Raw genomic sequence first — 22,630 nt, forward strand, 5'->3', positions numbered from 1 at the left:
TTTTAGAAATCATTATTTTCTTTATTTCTAAATTTTTGTAGTTCTGGGGATTGAACCCATGGCCTCAAGCATTCTAGGCAACTGGTCTGCCACTGAACTGCATTCCCACCACCTATGTACTTTTTTGAATGCAAATTTAATTAGAAACTTTAAAAAATCAAAACTACAATTTTGAAATGCACCCCAAATACATAATTGGCATATATATTTTAGTACAATAAAACTGTCTAAATTTTACAAAAAGCAAGTAGCCAATAGAGATGAAAGATAGAGGCATTTTCTGATAGGAATCTTTTGAAATAGAAAAAGTATTATATACAAAACATTTTGCTGAATTGTATGTGAAGGCTAAACAATATCCTTCATTGCTTTGACCAACTTTGATATATCTTTGTTTATTCCACAGTGATGCAAGTGATAAAAAGAATAATCTAAATGTCATGATTTCCATATTTTAAATGAAATTATTCCTTAAATATTAGAGATAAACCCATTTAAAGAAATGTATTTTAAAAAGCCAATATCCAGGAAAAGATTTAAAAGAGTAAAAAGGTCAAATTAAATATACTATTTAAAGGATTATTTAAATAGTAATTTGAGGTAGAATATTCTGTTGGTTAAATAATTGAAAATCTGACAACAGTTTTGCTTTAGCAGTTGATGTTAAGCAATCTCTCAGTTTCAGTTTATAATTAACTGCAAGTCAATGTATTTTAAGCAATTACAGATATTTTAAAAAATGACCATCTCATGCTAGATTTTCTTTTTAAACCTAGGCTGCTAATAAATTAATTTTAATTCTTTGGTCAATAAACAATGTCAATTGAATTTTGCCAAGAAATTAAGCTTTTAAACAGTGGTAGGTTAATACATATCAATTTCTATTTTAGGTAGAATCAGTATTTTTAGCATTTACTTAGAACTTACGATTTTTTTTAAAGCTTAAAAATTATTTCTTATACTGTTGTTAGAAATAAAGAAGACATCATCACACAGTATATATAAAGTATATGGCTCTCTCACTGGCCTCTTCAGTAAACCTCACTACCACAGTAGGTAGCTGGAGGCTGGAGCTAGGAGAAGCTGTCCTGGAGCTGGTTTAAAGGTAATGAGATTCAAGAGACTGAAAATCGACCTGAAGAAGCCTTCCCTCAAAAGGAGGAGATATCGAAGAAGAATGAAGATGACCCAGCAAGACCCAGCTGAAAAGGAACCAGCCAAGTGACAGAGCAGCTACATGGCGCCTGCTGGGAACGCGGACCGGACCCACTAGGACAGGTCCGGCGGCCAGCTGAGGGCCAGGCCTGTCCCCTCCCCCAGTGTCTGCAAGGTAGGCGGGACTGTGAACACCAGCAGAGCGGGCACAAAGCCTGCTGAGGGGCGGAACCGGCCCCTCCCCCAGTGCATTTATACACAATGGAGTATTACTCTGCAGTAAAAAATGACAAAATCATAGAATTTGGTGGGAAATGGATGGCATTAGAGCAGATTATGCTAAGCGAAGCTAGCCAAGCCCTAAAAAACAAATGCCAAATGTCTCCTTTGATATAAGGAGAGTAACTAAGAACAGACTAGGGAAGAAGAGCACGAGAAGAAGACCAACATTAAACAAGGATGAGAGGTGGGAGGGAAAGGGAGAGAGAAGGGAAATTGCATGGAAATGGAAGGAGACCCTCAGGGTTATACAAAATTACATACAAGAGGAAGTGAGGGGAAAGGGAAAAACAGTACAAGGGGGAGGAATGAATCACAGTAGTGGGGGTAGAGAGAGAAGAGGGGAGGGGAGGGGAGGGGAGGGGGGACAGTAGAGGATAGGATAGGCAGCAGAATACAACAGACATGAGTTTATCAATATGTAAAGCAATGAAGTGTAACTGATGTGATTCTGCAATGTGTATATGGGGTAAAATGGTAGTTCATAACCCGCTTGAATCAAAATGTGAAATATGATATATCAAGAACTATGTAATGTTTTGAACAACCAACATTAAAAAAATAAATTAAAAAAAAAATAAAGTATATGTATAAAAGCTAAAATTTTAAAAATGGTTTGACTAAAATCACAACTACATTGGGATTTAATTTCATCAATAGAGTAAAATCAACCATAATTAATGTCCTTTCTAAATTGTCTTCACTAATACTATTGAAAACACAGAGGTTCAAATACCATTTTATGTAGCAATAACAATTTCAAAAGAACCTATAGATTGTGAGTTTTTGTGTAAGGGAAATACCTGAATATGCTGTATTTGTGTGTTTTGTTTAATTGTCATAAAAAAGAATCATGAAAATGTTAGTGCTTTAATGATATTTCTATTGTTGAGCTGTTGTGTCAGTAAAGATACATATAAAAATTTTTAATGAATGTAATCTATATAGTGTTTCTCTTTACCAAATACCTATCTCAATGCAAATTTTTCTTGGGGTACTGGGAACTGAACCCAGGTCCTCATGCATGATATGCAATCACTTGACCTCCAAGCTATATATCATCTATCCCCCAAATAAACTTTTTGATAACTTCACCTAGCTGAGGTACAGTGGCATACTGGTAAAATTTGGTCTTTGGATCCATGACAACTGTTAAAATGGTATAAATATCTATCTGATTAATAAGATTTTTTTCTATCACTTAAGAATTCAGAATTGTCTCTAGAAAGCAACTCAGTTAGTTATGGGCTAAATTTCCCAGTTCACCTTTTTTATTATATGTATAACACACATTCATACCTCACTAGAAATATTATAAATTCTTCTAAGGATAAAAGATTATGTCTTTTACTTTGTTTTTTAAAAAAGGTGTAACATTAATAAGTGTCAAATTTAAGAAATTAAAAAAAAAAAACACAGAACAAACCCAAGAAAATGGCAGAATCGATCTTAATATAAGTAGGAATCAAATGTTACCCCTGAGAATTTTTAAACTCAACTTTGGGTTACATATAGGCTGATGGGCTTGATTTCATACTGCCTGATGTTTCACGAACCTTCTAGTAATGAAATAAACAGTAAAGGTGTGTAAAGCTATGGATAGCACAGAAGTAAATACATTTGACTTTGTTGAGGAACAGGCATTCAACCACTATGTAAGAACCTAATAAAGTTCTGATGAGAACTATGATGAAGAGCACCTAACACAAAATTTATAAGACATATGGAAAAAATCTTCTATAACCAAGAGTTAAGAAAACAATAAACAGTGAAATTAGACTCTAAGGAAATTAAGATACCAGATCTGATAAAAATATAATTAGGTTTAAAATGATAAAATCAAACTAAAAATATAAACTTGTATATAGTTATATTCATATAAAATATTTGTAGTGGTTTACTGAACAAATATTTCTCTATATCATGTGCCATGATAAACTAAATTTGTGTTAGTCATTATATTAGTTGATATTGTAAAATCATTTAACATATATATTCTACAGAACAATATGCTTAGAACCTACCCTGTACAGAGTTTAAAATAAATGGAGGTTATCCTTTGACAATAAAGAGAATAGGTGATAAACAGAGGTAGAAAGTTAATATACCAAATCTAGTACAGAATTGAGATAATATAAGCATGATTTGACACCTTTACTTCTGAGCCAAAGGAAATGTTCCAATCTTAGTAATCTATAATGTTTACCTTAAAGCTTATTTCAGATGAAAGATAGCATAAAATAAAACTAATATGAAAATAAAATGGGCTCATTTGTTAATATGTCTTTTGCTATTTGCATAAAATTTGATTAGGCCAAAATAAAGCTGAAGTTTCCTTTCCCAATAATGATAATTATCAAGAGAGAAAATTATGTTCATCTTTACAATTATTGCCTAATAGTTTTAAATGAATTGGAAAATATATCCAACCTACACTAGAAGTTCTCATTAGGACAATTAGGCAACAAAAAGAAGAAAAAGGCATCCAAATTGGAAAGGAAAAAGTAAAATTACATCTTATGAAAGATTACATTATCTTATATATAGAAAACTTATCTAAGAGCTCAACAAAACTAACAAATTTTCAGAACTAATAAACTCAGCAAAGTTCCAGGACACCAAAACAAAACACAATATTCTATTGTTTCCATGCACTATTAGTGAATAAAAAAAATTCTAGTCATAATCACATCTAGAAGAATAAAATACTTAGAAATAAATCTAACCAAAAAAAGGAAATGTTTGTACACTGAAAATTACAAAATGTTCATAAAAGAAATTAAAGATGATAGAAATAAATGGAAAAACATCTGTATTTATGTATCAGAAAATTTAATATTTAGATTTCAACTTGCTGATTAATAGATACAGAATTTCAATGGGGAGCAATGAAAATATTATGAAAGTGGATGGATGTAAAATAATGTAAATGTATTTAATGGCACAGAATTTTATAAAAAATGTTGAAATGGTAAATGTTATGTTGTGTATTGTTACAGTTTGGATCTGGAATACCCACCCCCAGCCCCGCCCAAAGCCTATGTGTTAAATAAAGGCTTAGTCCCCAGCTTGGTGCTACTGGGAGGTGAAGTACTGGGAACTTGAAGAGGTGGGGCCTCATGGGAGGTCTTCCAGGTATTTGGGGTGACTGAATATTGGGACCCTAGCCTCTTCCTCTTCTGCTTTCTTATTTCTAGCCATGTGGTGAGCAGTTTTACTCTGAGCCTACAGCCGAAGAAAAATAGGCCAATCAATCATACACTGAAACCTCCAAAACTGGGCCAAAATAAATCTTTTCTCTTTACAAGTTGGCGGTTTCAGGTATTATTTACAGTAACAGACTAATACATGTTTGTTTTCCCACAATAAAAAAAATTAAGACAAAAAATGCAAATTGGAATATAAAAGTCATACTTGTAAAAACAATATATTATATATGGTTAGCATCTATAATAAATATGCTCACTAGTTTTGACATAAGGCCCTGGAATGGAATTCAAATTTTTTCATTGAGCATTATTTTTCAATGAATAATATAAAATTCAGTTTCTAGGAATATAGCTGAATTGGGACTGGGAACAGGATCAAGACACTTTCCTATGTTCCCTTCATAAAGTGTCCATTGTCAATGTAGTCTGAACTATTTCATTCTCTATGTATTCTCATCATCTTATAAGTTAAAATTTCTAAACAAGACTTAAACTAAGACCCTTTATTTATTATAACACATATGAGTTATGTGTTATAATAAACCTCTTTAATCAAAGTGATTTTATTGATTATCATGGGAATATATACTGATCATGAGAGTTTTTACATAAAAAGTATACTCTTGTAAGAGAATAGAACAAGAAGGGAAACTTCCAACTTATTTTTTGAAGACATTATGATCTATATACCAATATATGACAAAGCTATTATATGACACAAAAGTCAAAGGCCAGTGTCATTCATGACTACAGGTACTCAAATCCTAAACAATTAGCAAACATTTCAGCAATATACCAAAAGGAAAACATATAACAACCAAGACTGTGTTTGTTTCATATATGCAAGCTCAGTTCATCAAGATAATTATTCACATAAACAAAGGAGACAAATCAAGTATCCACTGAATACAAATATCAAATACTGAAGAATAAATCTAGTACAAAATGAGCTAGCCCATAACAAAGGGAAGCAAAATCCTAATTAAATTAAAAAACAAAAATCAACAAAGAAATATATCGTATTCACAAGGTACTAGAGAAATATAAACTCAGAAAATGGTTGAATTAACATGTTGAAAGAAGTATCAATATTACCCCTATTTTATAGACAATATAGCTAAGGTTAAATAATGTGATCTTGAGTTGCAGAGATAAAATCCCAAGTTGTCAAATCCCACAGTCTCTACCATGGATTCCATCAATTTAGAATTGTGCTAATCTAAATTGGCCCACTCTGTACCTTGGGTACCTTCAATTCACTATTTCCATGTTCTAGTACATAAAGTGAAAATGCTGATCTAAAAGATTTTCAGACAATCTCTTCTGACAATACAGTTGTAAACTGACAGATTAAGAGAAAGATCTTTGCTCACATGTCAAACTCTGTAAAATTACTATACCAAAATCTGAGAAAGCCAATTATTAGGGCTGAGATAAGTGAGAGTCTATAACATCAAGTAGGAAAGTAGCAGATAGCATTTAGTTCTTGCCAGGAGAAAAGAAATACCCCTTAGAGAAATTAAATTACAAATGTACTATTTTTTTTGTTTATTTGAAAAGTTACTATGGAAACTAAACACACTACTCTAATTTTCCCTTTTGGTATCCACATTTTATGCCAAAATTTTGAAATATGCTTGAACGCATTTGTTGTGTTCAGCACATATAATAAGTGCTACAATAATTTTAAACCATCCATGTTAGTAATAAGCAAATCATATGAAGATGACAGAAAAGTGCCTTCTAATTCAGAAAAATTGGTGTAAATAAAGCACCTAAAGACACCTAAAATATACTTTATTCAATACTGATTTTCTAACTTAGAAGAACACTTTTTTAAAAAATTTTCTCCCTACTATTTTTTCCACATCTCAATTATCATTAGGTTAAAAAAAACCTGAAGAGTATTAGTTTTAAAACAGTTTGTTAGACACAAGTCAAATAAAATGCAGAAGTCAAAATGATTTCACTAAAACTAATCAACCCATGTACCATAGTGTTCAAATCCAAATGTGGAAACAACCTACCTATTCGTCAAGAGACAAAGGGTTAAACTAAATATGCTATATACACGGGAGTGTTAATCAGTCATAAAATGAATGAAATTCTTAGAGTAGTTTTGATTTGCATTTCTTTAAATTGGTAGAGATGTTGAACATTTTTTCATACATTTGTTGATCAACTGTATTTCTTCTTCTGTGAAATGTTGTTCAGTTCCTTAGCCCATTTATTTATTAGGTTATTTGTTTTTGAGTTCATTATATATCCTGGAGATTAATGCTCTATGTGAGGCACATATGGTAAAGATATTTTCCCATTCTGTAGGCTCTCTCTTCCTGTCACTGATTATTTCTTTTGTGGAGAAGAAGCCTGTTAGTTTGAATCCATCCCATTTATCGATTCTTGATTTTACTTCTTATGTTTTAGGGGTCTTGTTAAGGAAGTCAGATCCTAAACCAACATGGTGAAGATTTGGGCCTACTTTTAAATTATAAAGAATGGCAACTATAAAGAATATAAGCAACAATAAATGCTGGTGAGAATGTGAGGAAAAAGGTATACTCATACATTGCTGGTAGAACTGCAAATTTGTGCAACCATTATAGAAAGTGGTATGGAGATTCCTCAGGAAACTTAAAATGGAACCACCATTTAACCCAGCTATCCCACTCCTCAGTTTATACCTAAATGACATAAAATCAGCATACTACAATGACACCATATCAATGTTTATAGCAGCTCAATTCACAAAAGCCAAACTATGGAACCAGCCTAGATATCCTTCCAGAGATGAATGGATAAAGAAATGTGGTATATAAACACAATAGAATATTACTAAGCCTTAAAGAAGAATGAAATGATGGCATTTGCTGATAAATGGATGAAGCTGGAGAATATCATGCTAAGCGAAATAAGCCAATCCTCACAAACTAAAAGTTGAATATTTTCTCTGATATGCAGGTGCAAATTCACAATAAGGGGGGTGGCTAAGGAAGAAGAGAGTTACTTTGGATTAGGCAGAGGAAAGTGAAGGGAGGGGAGGGGGTTTGAGGGTAGGAGGGATAGTAGAATGAATAGGACATTATTACCCTATGTGCATGTAGGATTACATGACTAGTGTGACTGTACATCATGTGCAACCAGAAGAACCATTTATGTATGATATGTCAAAGTGCATTCCACTGTCATGTGTAACTAATTAGAATATATATAATATATATAATGATATATAACATTTATAATGTATATAATAATAATACATTTCACACTACATTTATATATAATATATATAAAACTAATATATATAATGGATGAGATTCTTTCTTTTTTGCATTTTTTTATATTAGTTACACATGACAGTACAATGATCTTGACATATATATATTTGAATCAAATGGGGTATAATTTCTTAATGGATGAAATTCTGATACATACTAAAACATGGTGAAATCTTAAAAACATTACACTGGACGAAAAGGAACCACTATATGGTTCCTCTTATATGAAGTAACTCGAAATGGCAAATTCATAGAAACACAAAGCAGAACAGAGGTTATCAGAGATAAGGAAAGAAGGGGCTGAGAAACTGTTCTTTGATGAGTAGAGAACTTCTGGTAGGAATGATGGAAAAGTTCTGGAGATGCAGAGTAGTTATGGTTACACAACACTGTGAATGTACTTAATGCCACTGAACTGTTATTATAATGGGATATTTTCAGTCATATGTATTTCACAGTTATAAAAATATCACCAGCCTGAGGTGGTATACACCTGTAAACCCAGCTATTTGGGAAGCTGAAGTAGTAGTATCCCAAGTATAAGGCCAGCCTCAGCAATTCAGCGAGGACCCAGGAAACTTAGCAAGATGATGTATCAAAATTTTTTAAAAAATCAAAAAGTAAAAAAGGATGTAGCCAGTGGTACTCCTCCTATGAGTTCAATCTCTAGTACAAAAAAAAAAAAAAAAAAAGTCCAGACACAGTGGCACATGCTTATATTCCAGTAGCTTAGAAGGCAGGAGGCTCACAAATTCAAGGTCAGCTTCAGCAACATGATAAGACCCTGTCTAACAAAAACAACAAAAAGGGCTGGGGCAGGGCTGGGATTGTGGCTCAGCAGTACAGCGCTCCTCTAGCATGTGGTAGGCACTGGGTGGGATCCTCAGCAACACATTAAAAAATTAAAAAAGGGTTGGGATGTATTTTAGTGGTAAAGTTCCCTGAGGTTAAAATCCCTAGTCCTACCCGCCCCCACTCAAATCATCAAAAAAGTTAATCAATTGTTTTGAGATCTAATATAACATTGTATAAGGCAAAGCGATTCAAAGACTGACATTGAATGTCAAAAAAATTTAACATTGAGACTAAACTGAAATGAACAATTCTTGTTTATACTATAAAAATGTAAAAATTCTGAATAAAACACCATGCTATTTTGTTTAAATACATGGAATTGTCATGTATATTTTCTTTGGCCCTCTAAATCTGCTCTGCATGTGCCACCATCCTCTATGATTTAAAAGGCTAATCTATATGAACAATAGAGATGCACTGCCTTTTCCTCTGGTTTTTAACTGATTCCAGTCAAAGGGGAATATGAAAGGAAATAGGAAGGAGAGAAGAGAATGAAGTAAGGGTATTTATTTCCCATTCTCATAATTGCTTCCTGTTGCCATTTAAGCCTATCAGTGTTCATTTCAATATTAACTAGTTAGTATTATACCATATTCTGGGGTTTCTCCTCCCAGTAAACACCTTTTATTTAACTCTTCAAAATTTCCCAATTTGAGAGTCTCATCCTATTTCCAATGAATATCATAGCCAAACTTGAAATAAAATTTAGAGATAAATCCTAAAGTGTCAGAAATGTCACTAGGGTGACAAGAGGGAGTTGAGTCTATGGTAGAAAGTAGAAGTGGCAAGCTTAGATAAGGTTGAGCCTAGCATTCTGAGGCTCATTCAGGGGCTGCATATGGAAAGTCCTTTGCATACAGCCCAGAGCCAAAAGAGCTGCGTTTTTGGCAAAAGAGGTATGAGACAATAGGCTTCATCAGCCTAAAGCAATGTCATGGATGACTTCCATACACACAGAGCAAGATGAAAGTAGAGATATGATGCCATTCTTAAATTACTAAAATCATAGAGTGTATTACTTGTAGTGTGGGACATCCTTTATCAATAAGGCAAGCCTTTATTGATAACAGAACCTAAAAACTGGCCTTGGTTTTGTAAATCTGGAGGGCCTTTGCAAAAGCAAAAGTAAAATTGTACTGTAGGGATAATTCCATGGTATAAGGTTCACAGAAGTCCCATAGAAAAATTAAACTGTTGGAGATGAGCTCATAATAAAAAAAATGATAATCCCTGTGATAAAATAAAGCATATGAGAGAGTCAGCAGATTTCTAACAAAGACTCAGAGTCTCCAATAGCTGAAATGAAGCAAAAATTCTGAAAGGAATATAAAATGTTTATTTTTAAAGGTCATGAAATAAATGCCTATAATCCCAGCAGCTCAGGAGGCTGAGGCAGGATGATTGCAAATTCAAAGCCAGCCTCAGCAACTTAGTAAGTTCCTAAGTAACTTGGAGAGAACCTGTCTCAAAATAAAAAAAAAAAAAAAATAAGGAGAGATGAGGATGTGTGGCTCAATGGTTAAGCACCCTCAGATTCATTCCCTGGTATGTTACCAAAAAAAAAAAAAAAAAAAGTCAAGAAATAAAAGAAGGAACAGATATATCAGGACAATATGAAAATATAAAATACAAGTAAGTATATTTATTAAGGACCAAAGAGTTCACAGAATTCAACAGGTATTGGTCATATAAAGAGGGTCTAGTAAAGTAACTGCTGACAAATGGATGGACAGGTTAAGGGAGTGATGTTGAAGCATCCAGAAACTAGAAAGAAAAATAGAAACCCAAACCATCTTCAGACCTAGATAGGAAAGAGGAAGAAAGAGTGTTACCTAAGCTCAGTAATAACTGAGGCCGCAGAGGAGAATTTCCCTAGTAGAACCTATACTCTTGGAGGACCCAGTTAATACAAGAGGTAAATAGCACCAATGCACCATCTAATCTCCTAACTGTATCAACCACTGGCTGAAACCAAGTGGATTACTATAAGGATGGCCTTAGGTCCTAGCCTAACCAATTCCATTTTAAAATAAACCTGCAGTCTCACAAGGCAAGCCACAGAGCCCTCCATTATGTCATCAGGCATAACCTGATAAAACAAGTCACTTTCCACCACCCTGATAAGAGTCATAGAGAAGTCACTTGAAGTCACATGTCATTTATCATAACCCTAATAAGAGCTAGAAGGGTAATATCAGGGCAGAAACTACAGACCACAGGTCCTGACTCTTAAGATGTGAGTTTTCACTAAGAAACCTGGTAACAGTTGATAGAGACCAAAAGGGCGAGCAGAAGCCCCAAAATTTGGTATGAATAAGGGAGCAAATGAACAGACATTCAGCCAGCCAGTACTGATGCACACATGCCAGAGAGCCTGATGAGGACCTGGACTGATATTCCAACTCTTCTCATCATCTGCCTGATCCTCTGCATCATCTCACGGCTCTCAAACTCTACAGCAGCCTCTTGAGCCTGGTGAGAAGGTGAAATCTCTTCAGCTAGCCATCAACTCTACACCAGGAGAAGTCTCTATCAGTTCCTGACCTGATGGCTGTGGTCTGTGTAAGTGTGCATCTGCTGGGCTTAAGGCCTAGACTTAAAACTTAGGCTTAGTATGCGGAGGGAATGTCTGTCATGAGCGTGTCATGATTAAAAGTGTTTGCAGTGCTCAGAGTTAACTTAAAATTGTTTGCTTTGAATTGATGATGTCTATTACAGTGCCCAGCATTAAAGATTGTCATTTTCTTGATTAAGAACCTATAGAGTTAAATTGTATTGAGTGATTTGAGTGAATAAAACATTGAAAAGAGCAAAAGCGTGTGGACATTCTTTATCTCTCCCCTCGACTGCATATGTCACACATTTTCCCATTGTGACAATTACAAACATTTGGAGGGAGAATGAGTAAATTCAGAAAAAGAAAAAGATTAAAGGAGATTAAAGCAAACAACTTGAAGAGAAAAACTCAGAGAGATAATGGAACAGCAAAAAGGTGATGGTAGTGGCTGGTGGGTGTTAAAGACACAGAAAAAGAAAACAAGAAGTTCCAGAAATAGAAGAAGAAAGGAAATAGAGAATATGGGAGATGTATTGCCTCAAATGATACTAGCTAAGAATGTTCTAGAATTGATGGAAAACATCCCACAAAACCTCATGTACTAAGCAGGATAAAGAACGCATCTACATTTGGTGAACAACAACTTACTAAAAAAAGGAAGATTAACCACTGGATCAAGTTGTAAACTTCATATGATAAAAACACATTTGAGACTTTGGAATCAGAATGTAGAAGTTTTAGTTTCAGTTTTGCCACTTAGTAATTTCATGACTTTGAGCAAATCACTTAACCTCTATAGTCACAAATTCAACACTGGTTTGAGAATTAAAAGAGATAATGCATATAAAGTGCTTTTAATTACTAAATGTTCCAAAATAGAAGGCTAATACAAATCTCCTTGACACAATTTTCCCATTTGCCCCTGAGAACAGGTAAATTCTTTTTGTTCCCACATTTTATATTGGTGTATTATAATTACACATATTCATGGGATTTGTTACATATTTGAACAGGCTCAAAAACATAACAATATAATTTTGCCAGTATCACTCCCCAGCATTTCCTCCTTTCCCACCTCCCTCCTTTTGATCTCTCTCCTCTACTTATTTTCCTTTGATTTATTAGGAGATCCACCCCCAGCTTTGTTTTCCTTTTTCCTCTCTAGCTTCTGCCTTTGAGAGAAAACATATGATCCTTAACCTTCTGAGTTTGACTTATTTCCCTTAAGATGATGTAATCTCAGTTAGTAATTATAGTACTGCTATAATTAACCACAAAATACACACTGTATATTTAAATCTATGTATAGATAATTCCGTTTATATTACAGTGTCAAAAAAAATCCTTATAATCAAAAGAGTACCACAACAATGATGACCAATAAGAGCAAAGGAATCCTAGAATTGTCCATGAATGCTATGTTCAAAGAAGCATAAAGGCTTTTGAAGGGATTCAAACAAAATATGTTTATATACTCTCCCCATAGTCTAGGTCCTATATAGTCTCATATCATTCTATGGCTTCTCCAACAAGAGAGCATTTTATTTCTGCTTATCAGGTAACGTTTAAATATAAAGGCAAATTCATCAAAACCATAAAAACATCTTTTTGTAATATGTACATGGTAATAATTTTTTACAGATTAGCAATAATGTAACCTACCATGTTGGAATCCAAAATAAAGGAAATAAAAATTATAAAGATCAATAAACATAGTTTTTAACAGCACTATAAATTAAAGAAAAAGAAATGAAAGTTTAGGCACAAATTTTGAATTCTGAGAGAATTAAAGAAGCACAGGTGGAGTCATAGATAAAGCACTCATATATCCTGTGGAAACCAATTGTTATCTTTTTTGATGTCACCCTTTACTAACTAACTCTCATAGAGGTAAATTTAAACTCAGATGCAAACATAGTTAATTTAATCTCCACATAAATATTTTCTTGAGAGGAAGACAAAAAAATTAAAACATTAATTGTTCAAAAGACAAACATCTCCTTCTTAGCTTATAAGGTAAAGTTAAAACAAAGCCTTAGCATTGATTTTTATCATGATCATCTGCATAAAAATCTTCCTTTCTCTTAGGGAAAAAAAACAAGATAAATTATTTAAGATATTTCTTAGGGAACATGCTTCTCTGTGACTACATGTTTCAAATCTATATTGTAATAGTAGTAATCGCCCACGTCTTTTCTTGTCCTAAGGAGATAGATACATTTTGGAAATGTTTGCTACTTCTTTATCTATACCTATTCCCATAACTTCCTGTTATCTTCTGTGAGCTATCTCACATGATTTTGTTTATCTTTGAACTTGCAATCCTCCTGCCTCAGCCTCCCCAGCCACTGAGATTAAGGCATGCACCATTTTGTCTAGCTTACATGGTTTTGCTTGAGCATTAATTTATAAATGATTGTATTGTTTCATTTTCGGTTCTTTGTCAAACAAAGCAGATTGATTTGCTAACAGGAACAAAACTAACAAATCCACTAAGAACATTTTCATCATTTATCTTTGTGACCCAATGAGAAAAAAATTTCAACATTCTAATTTCAAGTGAATTTACAGTCATGCAATGACTTTATTAAAATCAGAATTAATTTGTTTTTTATGTTTGTTTTGTAGTACTGGGAAAAGAATCCAGGACCTTAACATGTTAGGCAAGTGTTCTGCTACTGAGCTACTTCCCCATCCTAGAATTAATTTAAGTATTGAGAAAAGCCCCATCTTTGCCCCCTTTTTTCTTAATTACCTCACATTGGCAAATGAAGATACTATTCTTCTAGTCTGTTGTAAAGCTACTAAAATAAAATTTATTACCAATGTCCCATCCATTTAAAAAAATCCATTTCAAATGCTATCTCCTGTATAAAATATCTATAAATCTCATAAAAACAATTTGACAATCATTCCTCTATAAATCTAGAATATTTATTTATACTATATCTCACATTTTGGCCCCTGTGTCATCTGTATAAGTTGTCCACTATGTAATGCTAGAGTATACCATTCACACTATACCCTGAAATGAAAGGGTAAAGTTTCTAAGCTGGAAAGCTTGAATGTAAAAGATTAGGTATTATTAAATTCCTCTGTTACACCCAGATTCCTGAGATAGTTAAAACAATGCCCTATTGGCCATTTAGCCTAGGGCCCTGTGCAGTCCCTCACAGGGCCCAAACCAATCAGTTTGAATGTGTATCCCGCTTAGGAGTGACCAATCATCCCCGCCTGACCTGTTCCTGCCAATGAATGTGCCAATCACGTCTCAGAGTTGTTGTTCAATTTTCCCGCGCCTCATGATGATTTGTTCTGATGTATGCAAAGCCCACCACCCTCTCCAGAAAGTGTACTTAAGCTCTGCTTGACCTCTGCTCGGGGCTCTGGGCTGCTCTCCCTTCTTGAGTAAGCACGGAGCCCCAGCGCGCTGGAATGGATCCCCAATAAATCCCCTTTTGCCAATTGCATGGAGCCAGTCTCTTGTGTGGTCTCTCCTTCCGACGCTCCGCCGGACCCTTACAGAATGAACAGCAGTCCATATGTGTATGTATGATCAATAGCAATAACAATTCCTGGCTCCCCTGTACCTACAATTTTTTTTAAAAAATCTTTTTTTATTAACTAATTTATTTTAATTAGGAATATATGACAGCAGACAGAATTTTTATTCACTATATACAATTGCAGCATTACTTTTCATTTCTCTGGTTGTACATGATGTAGCATCACATCATATGTGCAGGCAAACATATACCTAGGGTAATAATGTCCATCTCATTTCACCATCTTTCCTGCCCCCATGCCCTCTCCCCACCCCTCTCTCCCCCCTTTGCCCAATCAAAGTTCCTGTATTTTTCCCATGCCCTCCCCCTTTAAGGAACAGCATTATCACAGAGAACATTAGACCTTTGGTGTTTTGGGATTGGCTTACTTTGCTTAGCATGATATTCTCCAAATCCATCCATTTACCTGCAACTGTCATAATTTTATTCTCTTTTAAAGCTGAGTAATATTCCATTGTGTACATATACTACCGTTTCTCTATCCATTCATCTATTGAAGGGCATATAGGTTGCTTCCACAGTTTAGCTATTGTGAGTTGAGCTGCTGAAAACATTGATGTGGCTGCTTTACTACAGTATGCTGATTTGGGTATGGACTGAGTAGTGAGATAGCTGGGACAAATGGTGGTTCCATTCCAATCCTCTGAAAGAGAAATTAGGAAAACTACCCCAATTCACAATAGCCTCAAAAAAATAAAATGAAATAAAATACTTGGGAATCAACTTAACAAAAGAGTTGAAAGACCTCTACAATGAAAACTACAGAACACTAAAGATAGAAATTGAAGAAGACCTTAGAAGATGGAAAAAATCTCCCATGCTGTTAGGCAAAATTAATATTGCCAAAATGGCCATACTACCCAAAGCATTATACAGATTCAATGAGATTCCAATTAAAATCCCACTGTCATTCCTTATAGAAATAGAAAAGGCAATCATGAAATTCATTTGGAAAAATAAGAGACCCAGAATAGCCAAACCAATCCTTAGCAATAAGAGTGAAGCAGAAGGCATCACTATACCAGACCTTAAACTATACTACAAACCTATGGTAACAAAAACGGCATGGTATTGACACCAAAACAGACTTGTAGACTCATGGTACAAAATAGAGGAAACAGACACAAACCCACATAAATACACTTATCTCATATTAGACAAAGACACCAAAAATATACATTGGAGAAAAGATAGACTCTTCAACAAACAGTGCTGGTAAAACCATATGCAGCAAAATGAAACTAAACCGCTATCTCTCATCATGCACAAAACTCAACTCAAAGTGGATCAAGGACATAGGAATTAGTGCAGAGACCCTGTGCCTAATAGAGGAAAACATAGGCCCAAATATTCATCACATTGGATTAGGCCCTGACTTCCTTAACAAGAATCCTAAAGCACAAGAAATAAAATCAAGAATTAATAAATTAGATGGACCTCAAACTAAAAAGCTTCTTCTCAGAAAACAAACAAACAAAAACAATCAAATGAGGTGAAGAGAGAGAGCCTACATTTTGGGAACAAATTTTTGCCACATGCACTAATCTTTAGGATATAAAAAGAACTCAAAAAATGTTAACAGCAAAAAAAAAAAAAAAAACTTAATCAATAAACGGGTCAGGGAACTGACAAGACACTTCTCAGAAGAAGATATACAATTGATCAACAAATATATGAAAAAATGTTCAGCATCTCTAGTAATTAGAGAAATGCAAATCAAAACTACTCTAAAATTTCATCTCACTCCAGACAGAATGGTAGTTTTCAAGAATACAGATGACAATAAATGTGGGCAAGGATGTGGGGAGAAAGGCACATTGGTACATTGTTGGTGGAACTGCAAATTGGTGCAACCAATCTGGAAAGCAGCATGAAGATTCCTTAAAAATATCTCTTACTTCCCAAATAGAAAGTTCTATTCATCTCTATGAACACATTCCTTAGCAAAAGAAAAAAAAAAACTTGTTTAATGGAAAACTTACCATTCTACTATTGAAATGTCTCTAAGATTCTACCAATTTCAGCTGTAACTATAGTTTATATATAAAAAAAACTATACTTCTTTCTTTACTTGTTACAAAGAAGTAACAATAAATTGTAACTAGCACTTTATTACTTCTTTGAATACTCTTCCAAAGAATTTTATTAAATGTATTTGTATAGTGTTAATAGATAGACTATGAAAAGAGTCTAAACACATTTTGAAATTGCTGGATTCAATTAAGTTACACTGAATGCAGTACTGGGGATTGATTCCAGGGCCCTGAGTATACTAGATAAGCACACTGCCACTGAGCTATATCCTATCCCTTTTCTTTTTTTGGTGGCGGTGAGTGGGTGGGGGTACCAGGGATTAAACTCAGGGGCACTCAATCACTGAGCCACATCCCCAGCCCTATTTCTTATTTTATTTAGAGACATGGTTTCACTGAGTTGCTTAGCAACTCGCTTTTGCTGAGGCTGACTCTGAACTCATGATCCTCCTGTCTCAGCCACTGGAGCAGCTGGGATTACAGGCCCTATCCTTTTTCAAATTTTACTTTGAGACAGAGACTTGTTAAGTTGATGATTTGTGCCAGGATGCCTGGCACCAGTTTTCTTTACAGCATAACTTCTCCAATATTTTGTGTATTAATAAATAACATTAAGAATCTCCAAGAATGAATCCACTGCTTTTACTCTAGAACAGATAAACTCCATTACCTTCATAAGGACCATGATATCTAGACTTTCTAGGAATACCTCATTTGGAAGAGGGAGGGAGGGAGGGAGGGAGGGAGGGAGGGAGGGAGGGAGGGAGGAAGGAAGGAAGGAAGGAAGGAAGGAAGGAAGGAAGGAAGTTAGTTAGTTAGTTTTCACTTGGGTCAATGCTTTTTACAATTCTCAATGAGCAGAAGGGAGAAGTTGTTTGTGTAAGGGGTTACCTGCATCTACTGAAAGTATTTAAAAGCTTCATAGCAGGTAAAAGTTGCCCTTCTGATTTTGTTTGCTATTACTGATTTGTAAGAGAAAAAAAAACTTTAACACTCCATTTACTTCACTGTTCATCTATTCTATATTTAGATTTGTTTCCAGAGGAATTGATGTCTTTATGCACCTAACTTCTACCTCCATCTACTATAAGACAGTATTTCTCAGTGGGGAAGTTCAGCAGTGTAGGAGGTGTTCTGGAAGTGAATGAGGATGTTTTTTTGGGTCATTGCTGGAATTTCAGGGATAGGAGTTATAGAGATGTAAGAGGTTCTGTTGTGAATAAAACAGTTAATCTTGCAAAATGAAGCCAATCTCACACATAAATCACATAGGTAAAATCTGATTCATGAATATTTGTGCATAAAATCTGTTTTCAATCTGAACACAATATGTTTTCTACTTTATATGACTTTAATATTAAGAGTTGCAGAAATGCAAATACTGATATAAAAGACTGAACTACGCTTTGTTCAGAACTTTGTCAAGTTTGTCACTATTTCAGAAAATACACCACCAACAGCAATACTAGTTATGGTATTTAAAATAGACTTGCAAAAGTCTATTTGTAACCATCCTATTCACAATCATTATGTGTATCTGACTATTCCACTAGGTATTCTAATATGTCACACCAAAGCATTTGTATACTAAAATACACATTACTTTCCTTTATGTATTTATATATTGTACATTTTAAACTATGTGTATATAGGTTTTATCACTTTTAATTTTCATTTCATGTTATGACACTTTTATTTTCAATTCAGGATAATGAAGTTCCATTATAAAATATTTGTCATATAAGAGGGGTATCAGCATGTTTGGTAAAGTTAGGGTGTTAAAAATAAAAAGAAAGAATTTTATGATTGAAGGGAAGAAGGTGAGAACACTGCACATGATAGGGTTAAAAACCATAAAACTAAAGAAAACAGTAACACCTTAGTCAAAGAAAGGTCTGGAAGCACACAAATAGGGAAAGTGAGAATATGACCCTCTTTTCCACTCAACTTCTAAGTTTCCATAGTCTTAAGGAAACATGCTTTCACTGTCTCAGCTTCTTCCAATTTCAGAGTTACATAGTCCTGAATTAGCCCACAGCCTACTGAAAGTGATAAAAATACTTGGACCAAAATGGAACATAACACACAGTTACTGTTAAAACAGTTCCTCAAGAGCCTTCTGAATCTGTCAGCTTCCACAGTGATGAGATCACCTTCACTCCCAACCATGATATGGAACTCTATGTTATATATTACCCTTCATTTGGTAACAGAATTTTTCAAAAACACTTACCTCAGTAGTAGTTCCAATATCAGCAGATGGGCTGCATGTGCTAGCATCTGGAGGAGCTGTGCCTACACTGCTTCGAACTGGAGAACTAGGGACAGGCCCTACCACAGTATCTGAGTAGGCTGAAAATGAATTAAGATTGCCTCTCCTCTGAATCTTATTCCAAACCTTCTTCATGGTATCAATTAACTCACAGAAGAGCTGGACCTAAGCAAAAAACAAAAATAAAAATAAAAAAAATTTAAAAAGCAAAGAAAACAAGTTTTTCAACTTCTAGTTATAAAGTCACAATCCACTAAAATGTTAACTATGAGAAAATTAACTAGTCCAAGGAAACAATCTACAAAACAAATATTTACCATTATTTACCTCTTGCTTTTTGCCTCATACTCATATTGTGATGTCTTATAATCAACTCAGCATTTCTGTGGATTAAAACCCTAATAACTTGCTAGGAAAAGTAGATTTAACATATATATATATATATATATATATATATATATATATATATATATATATATATATATATATATAAAAGGTAGAACAAATTCAGGTGTCTCTTAAATAGAGAACAGAGTCAAAATAAAATAATTACTAGAAAATAACTACCATCCTTATTTCTAAAGAATTTGTCTAAATTTTCTTTCTTTTTTTTTTTTTAGAGAGAGAGAGAGAGAGAGAGAGAGAGAGAGAGAATCTTTTAATATTTATTTTTCAGCTTTGGTGGACACAACATCTTTATTTTATTTTTTATGAGGTGCTGAGGATCGAACCCAGTGCCCGGTGCATGCCAGGCGACGCGTTACTGCTTGAGCCACATCCCCAGCCATAAATATTCTCTTTTTCTGAGATGTGACACTGAAAGTAGGATTTCTGCTTGGCAAAATTAATTATAAAAGAATGATATAAAATTGAAAAAGAACACAACATGTTACATATGGAGTTTTCTATAGATGAAGAGCCAACCCACTACTCCAGCGGGATATGTCATTACAATATTCAGAGAAAACAACTGTTTAACTTGCACATTGTTTGGCTACACTCTAAGATATATGCACAAGATTTCATAAATAAGCATTAATCATGGAATTTATATAACAACATATTGCCATATACTGTATAAAACAAGTTCAGGGAAAAAAATGCAAACATAATATATAAGCAAATCCACAGCTGGATACCATATTCTGCTTGCCATCTTAAAAAAAAATGTGAAATTCTTATATTTATAAGAAGTTTCAGCCTTAGGACACATCCAGATGATGAAGCTGTCTTCTTATGTGGGCAGAACAGATGCATTAAAAACACTGTTGTCAATCCTTATTTGACATAAAACAGTACTTGGGGATACAGTTTTCTCTTGCTTTTTGTGTAATGAAGTCTCCAATCTCAGGTTATAACTGTTTTTGTTTTAAAATAATGTAAATGGCTAAAGATCCAATAAAAGTTTTTTCTCAGAGAAAACTTTTAGTTCAATTTTTTTTTCTTCCTTGGAATGATGAATAAGTTTCTTTGTACAATGAAACAATTTTGTTGCAAACCACATTTTTCAAAAAGGTCATTTTGATTTTTTTAAATAAGAGAAGTGACTAATAAGGAGAATATAAAGCAAAGGAAACAAGTTATACATACTTTAAGAGCAGAGGTTTATTTACTTAAGAAAAATGATACTTTCATTGTCACAATTTCTAATTTCTTTGACTGTGATTATTAAAAAATTGAGTATGAATGTCAAAAATGTTGTTTAAAGTGCCAAGCAAACAATGACATAAACCTTAAACATATTTCTACTTTGAAAAAAGAAAGTTACTAACTCAGATTTTCTTCAAAAAGTAAATGTTTAACAAAATAAATGTTCAACTCTCATTTTTCAAATTGTCTTGAAAAACTATGCCAATGAAATCCACAATGAATTACCACTGTCCACCTATAGAATTAAATTAAATTCTAAAATTAAAAAGCCTAACCATTCCACATATTGATGAGGATTAAGAGCATCTGAAACTTTCCTTCTTAACTGGGGAGAGTGAAAGCCTACATCCACAGAAAGACATATGTACACAAATGTTCACAGCAGCATTATCTGTAATAACCCCAAATTAGTAAGATTCTACAGTGGTAATCTGTCTGCAGATAGGGCCTATGAAACAGTCATGTTGTCACCAGAGACATGCAGCCCTAGTCTATTGGTCTTCTATTCTGGCCAGCATTATCTAACCTAATTGCAGTGCTCTTGGGCCATGAGCAATCTCAGAAGTAGACAACCCATAACAATGCAGGCCTTGGTTATACCTAGTGCTACACTGGACTCCATGAGATGTGGGCTCAAGGTATGACAAGAGATTGAAGCATTAGTGTCCCAGGAATGACATTGGAACCTCAGGTGGGCCCAGTGTGAGTCTGCTAAGAGCCAAGCAGAATTCCGTGGTACCTGATTATAGGCCAATAACTATGGATGAGATGAACGGGCCTTTCCAGTGGCACCTGCCAGAGGCTTGTAGGATGGACTACTCTTTTTAGGTAAATCCTCAGTTTATGGTGAACAACACACCAATGAAAAATTGGGAAAAATTGGGTTTCGATCATAGCCTAGAGCTAAAATAGCACAAGTCATCAAAAGGAGACTCAGAAAACTAAACTTAAAGCACCATTTAGTGACAAAATAGTAGTAGTGACTACAGCCTCTGAGAAAAACAAGCAGTCTGCTTAGAATTTCTGGAAACACATGTATAAAGTCAAATTATAAAGACTAAAGTAAGTATTTAATCCGTCAATGCTGAGATGTTTTTACACATGCATCAAGAACTTTTGTTTTGCCAATAAAACTAAGGTACAGAGAATTTAAAACATGAAATAATTAAAATCAAAGCTGAAATCAATGAAATAGAAACAAAAGAAACAATTTTAAAAAGTGACAAAACAAAAAGTTGATTCCTTGAAAAAATAAATAAAATCAATAAACCATAGCCGTGCTAACAAAGAGAAGGAAAGAGAAAACATAAATTATTCAATCTGTGATGAAAAAGGAAATATCATGATGGACACTATGAAATACAGAAGATAATTAGAAATTATTCTGAAAATTTGTTCTCCAATAAATAGAAAATATTAAAGGCACTGACAAATTTCTACAGTCATATGATTTGCCCAAACTGAATCAGGATGATACACAAAATTTAAACAGATAAATTTCAAGCAAAAAAATAGAAGACACCATCAGAAACCAGACAACCAAGAAAAGCCCAGGACTGGATGGATACACAGGTGAGTTCTACAAGACCTTTAAAGAAGAAACTAATACCAATACTCCACAAATTATTTTGTGAAATAGAAAAAGAAGGAAGACTTCTAAATTCATTCTATGAGGCCAATATCACCCTGATTCCAAAACCAGACAAAGACACATTAGAGAAAGAAAACTTCAGACCAATATCTCTTAAAAGAATATAGATGCAAAAATTCTCAATA

General features: G+C 34.0%; 1 protein-coding gene across 1 annotated transcript in view; it reads right to left on the reverse strand.

The window, feature by feature from the left end:
- The window catches only part of Vps13b (vacuolar protein sorting 13 homolog B), a 720,349-nt gene that overhangs the window by 320,636 nt on the left and 377,083 nt on the right, over positions 1–22,630 (reverse strand). Inside the window, exon 25 of the mRNA XM_077801386.1 lies at positions 19,166–19,369. Coding sequence (XP_077657512.1) covers positions 19,166–19,369 — 204 coding nt within the window. The remainder of the gene's footprint in view (positions 1–19,165; positions 19,370–22,630) is intronic.

This window comes from Urocitellus parryii, chromosome 7, assembly GCF_045843805.1.
Source record: "Urocitellus parryii isolate mUroPar1 chromosome 7, mUroPar1.hap1, whole genome shotgun sequence".
Taxonomy (NCBI): Eukaryota; Metazoa; Chordata; class Mammalia; order Rodentia; family Sciuridae; genus Urocitellus; species Urocitellus parryii.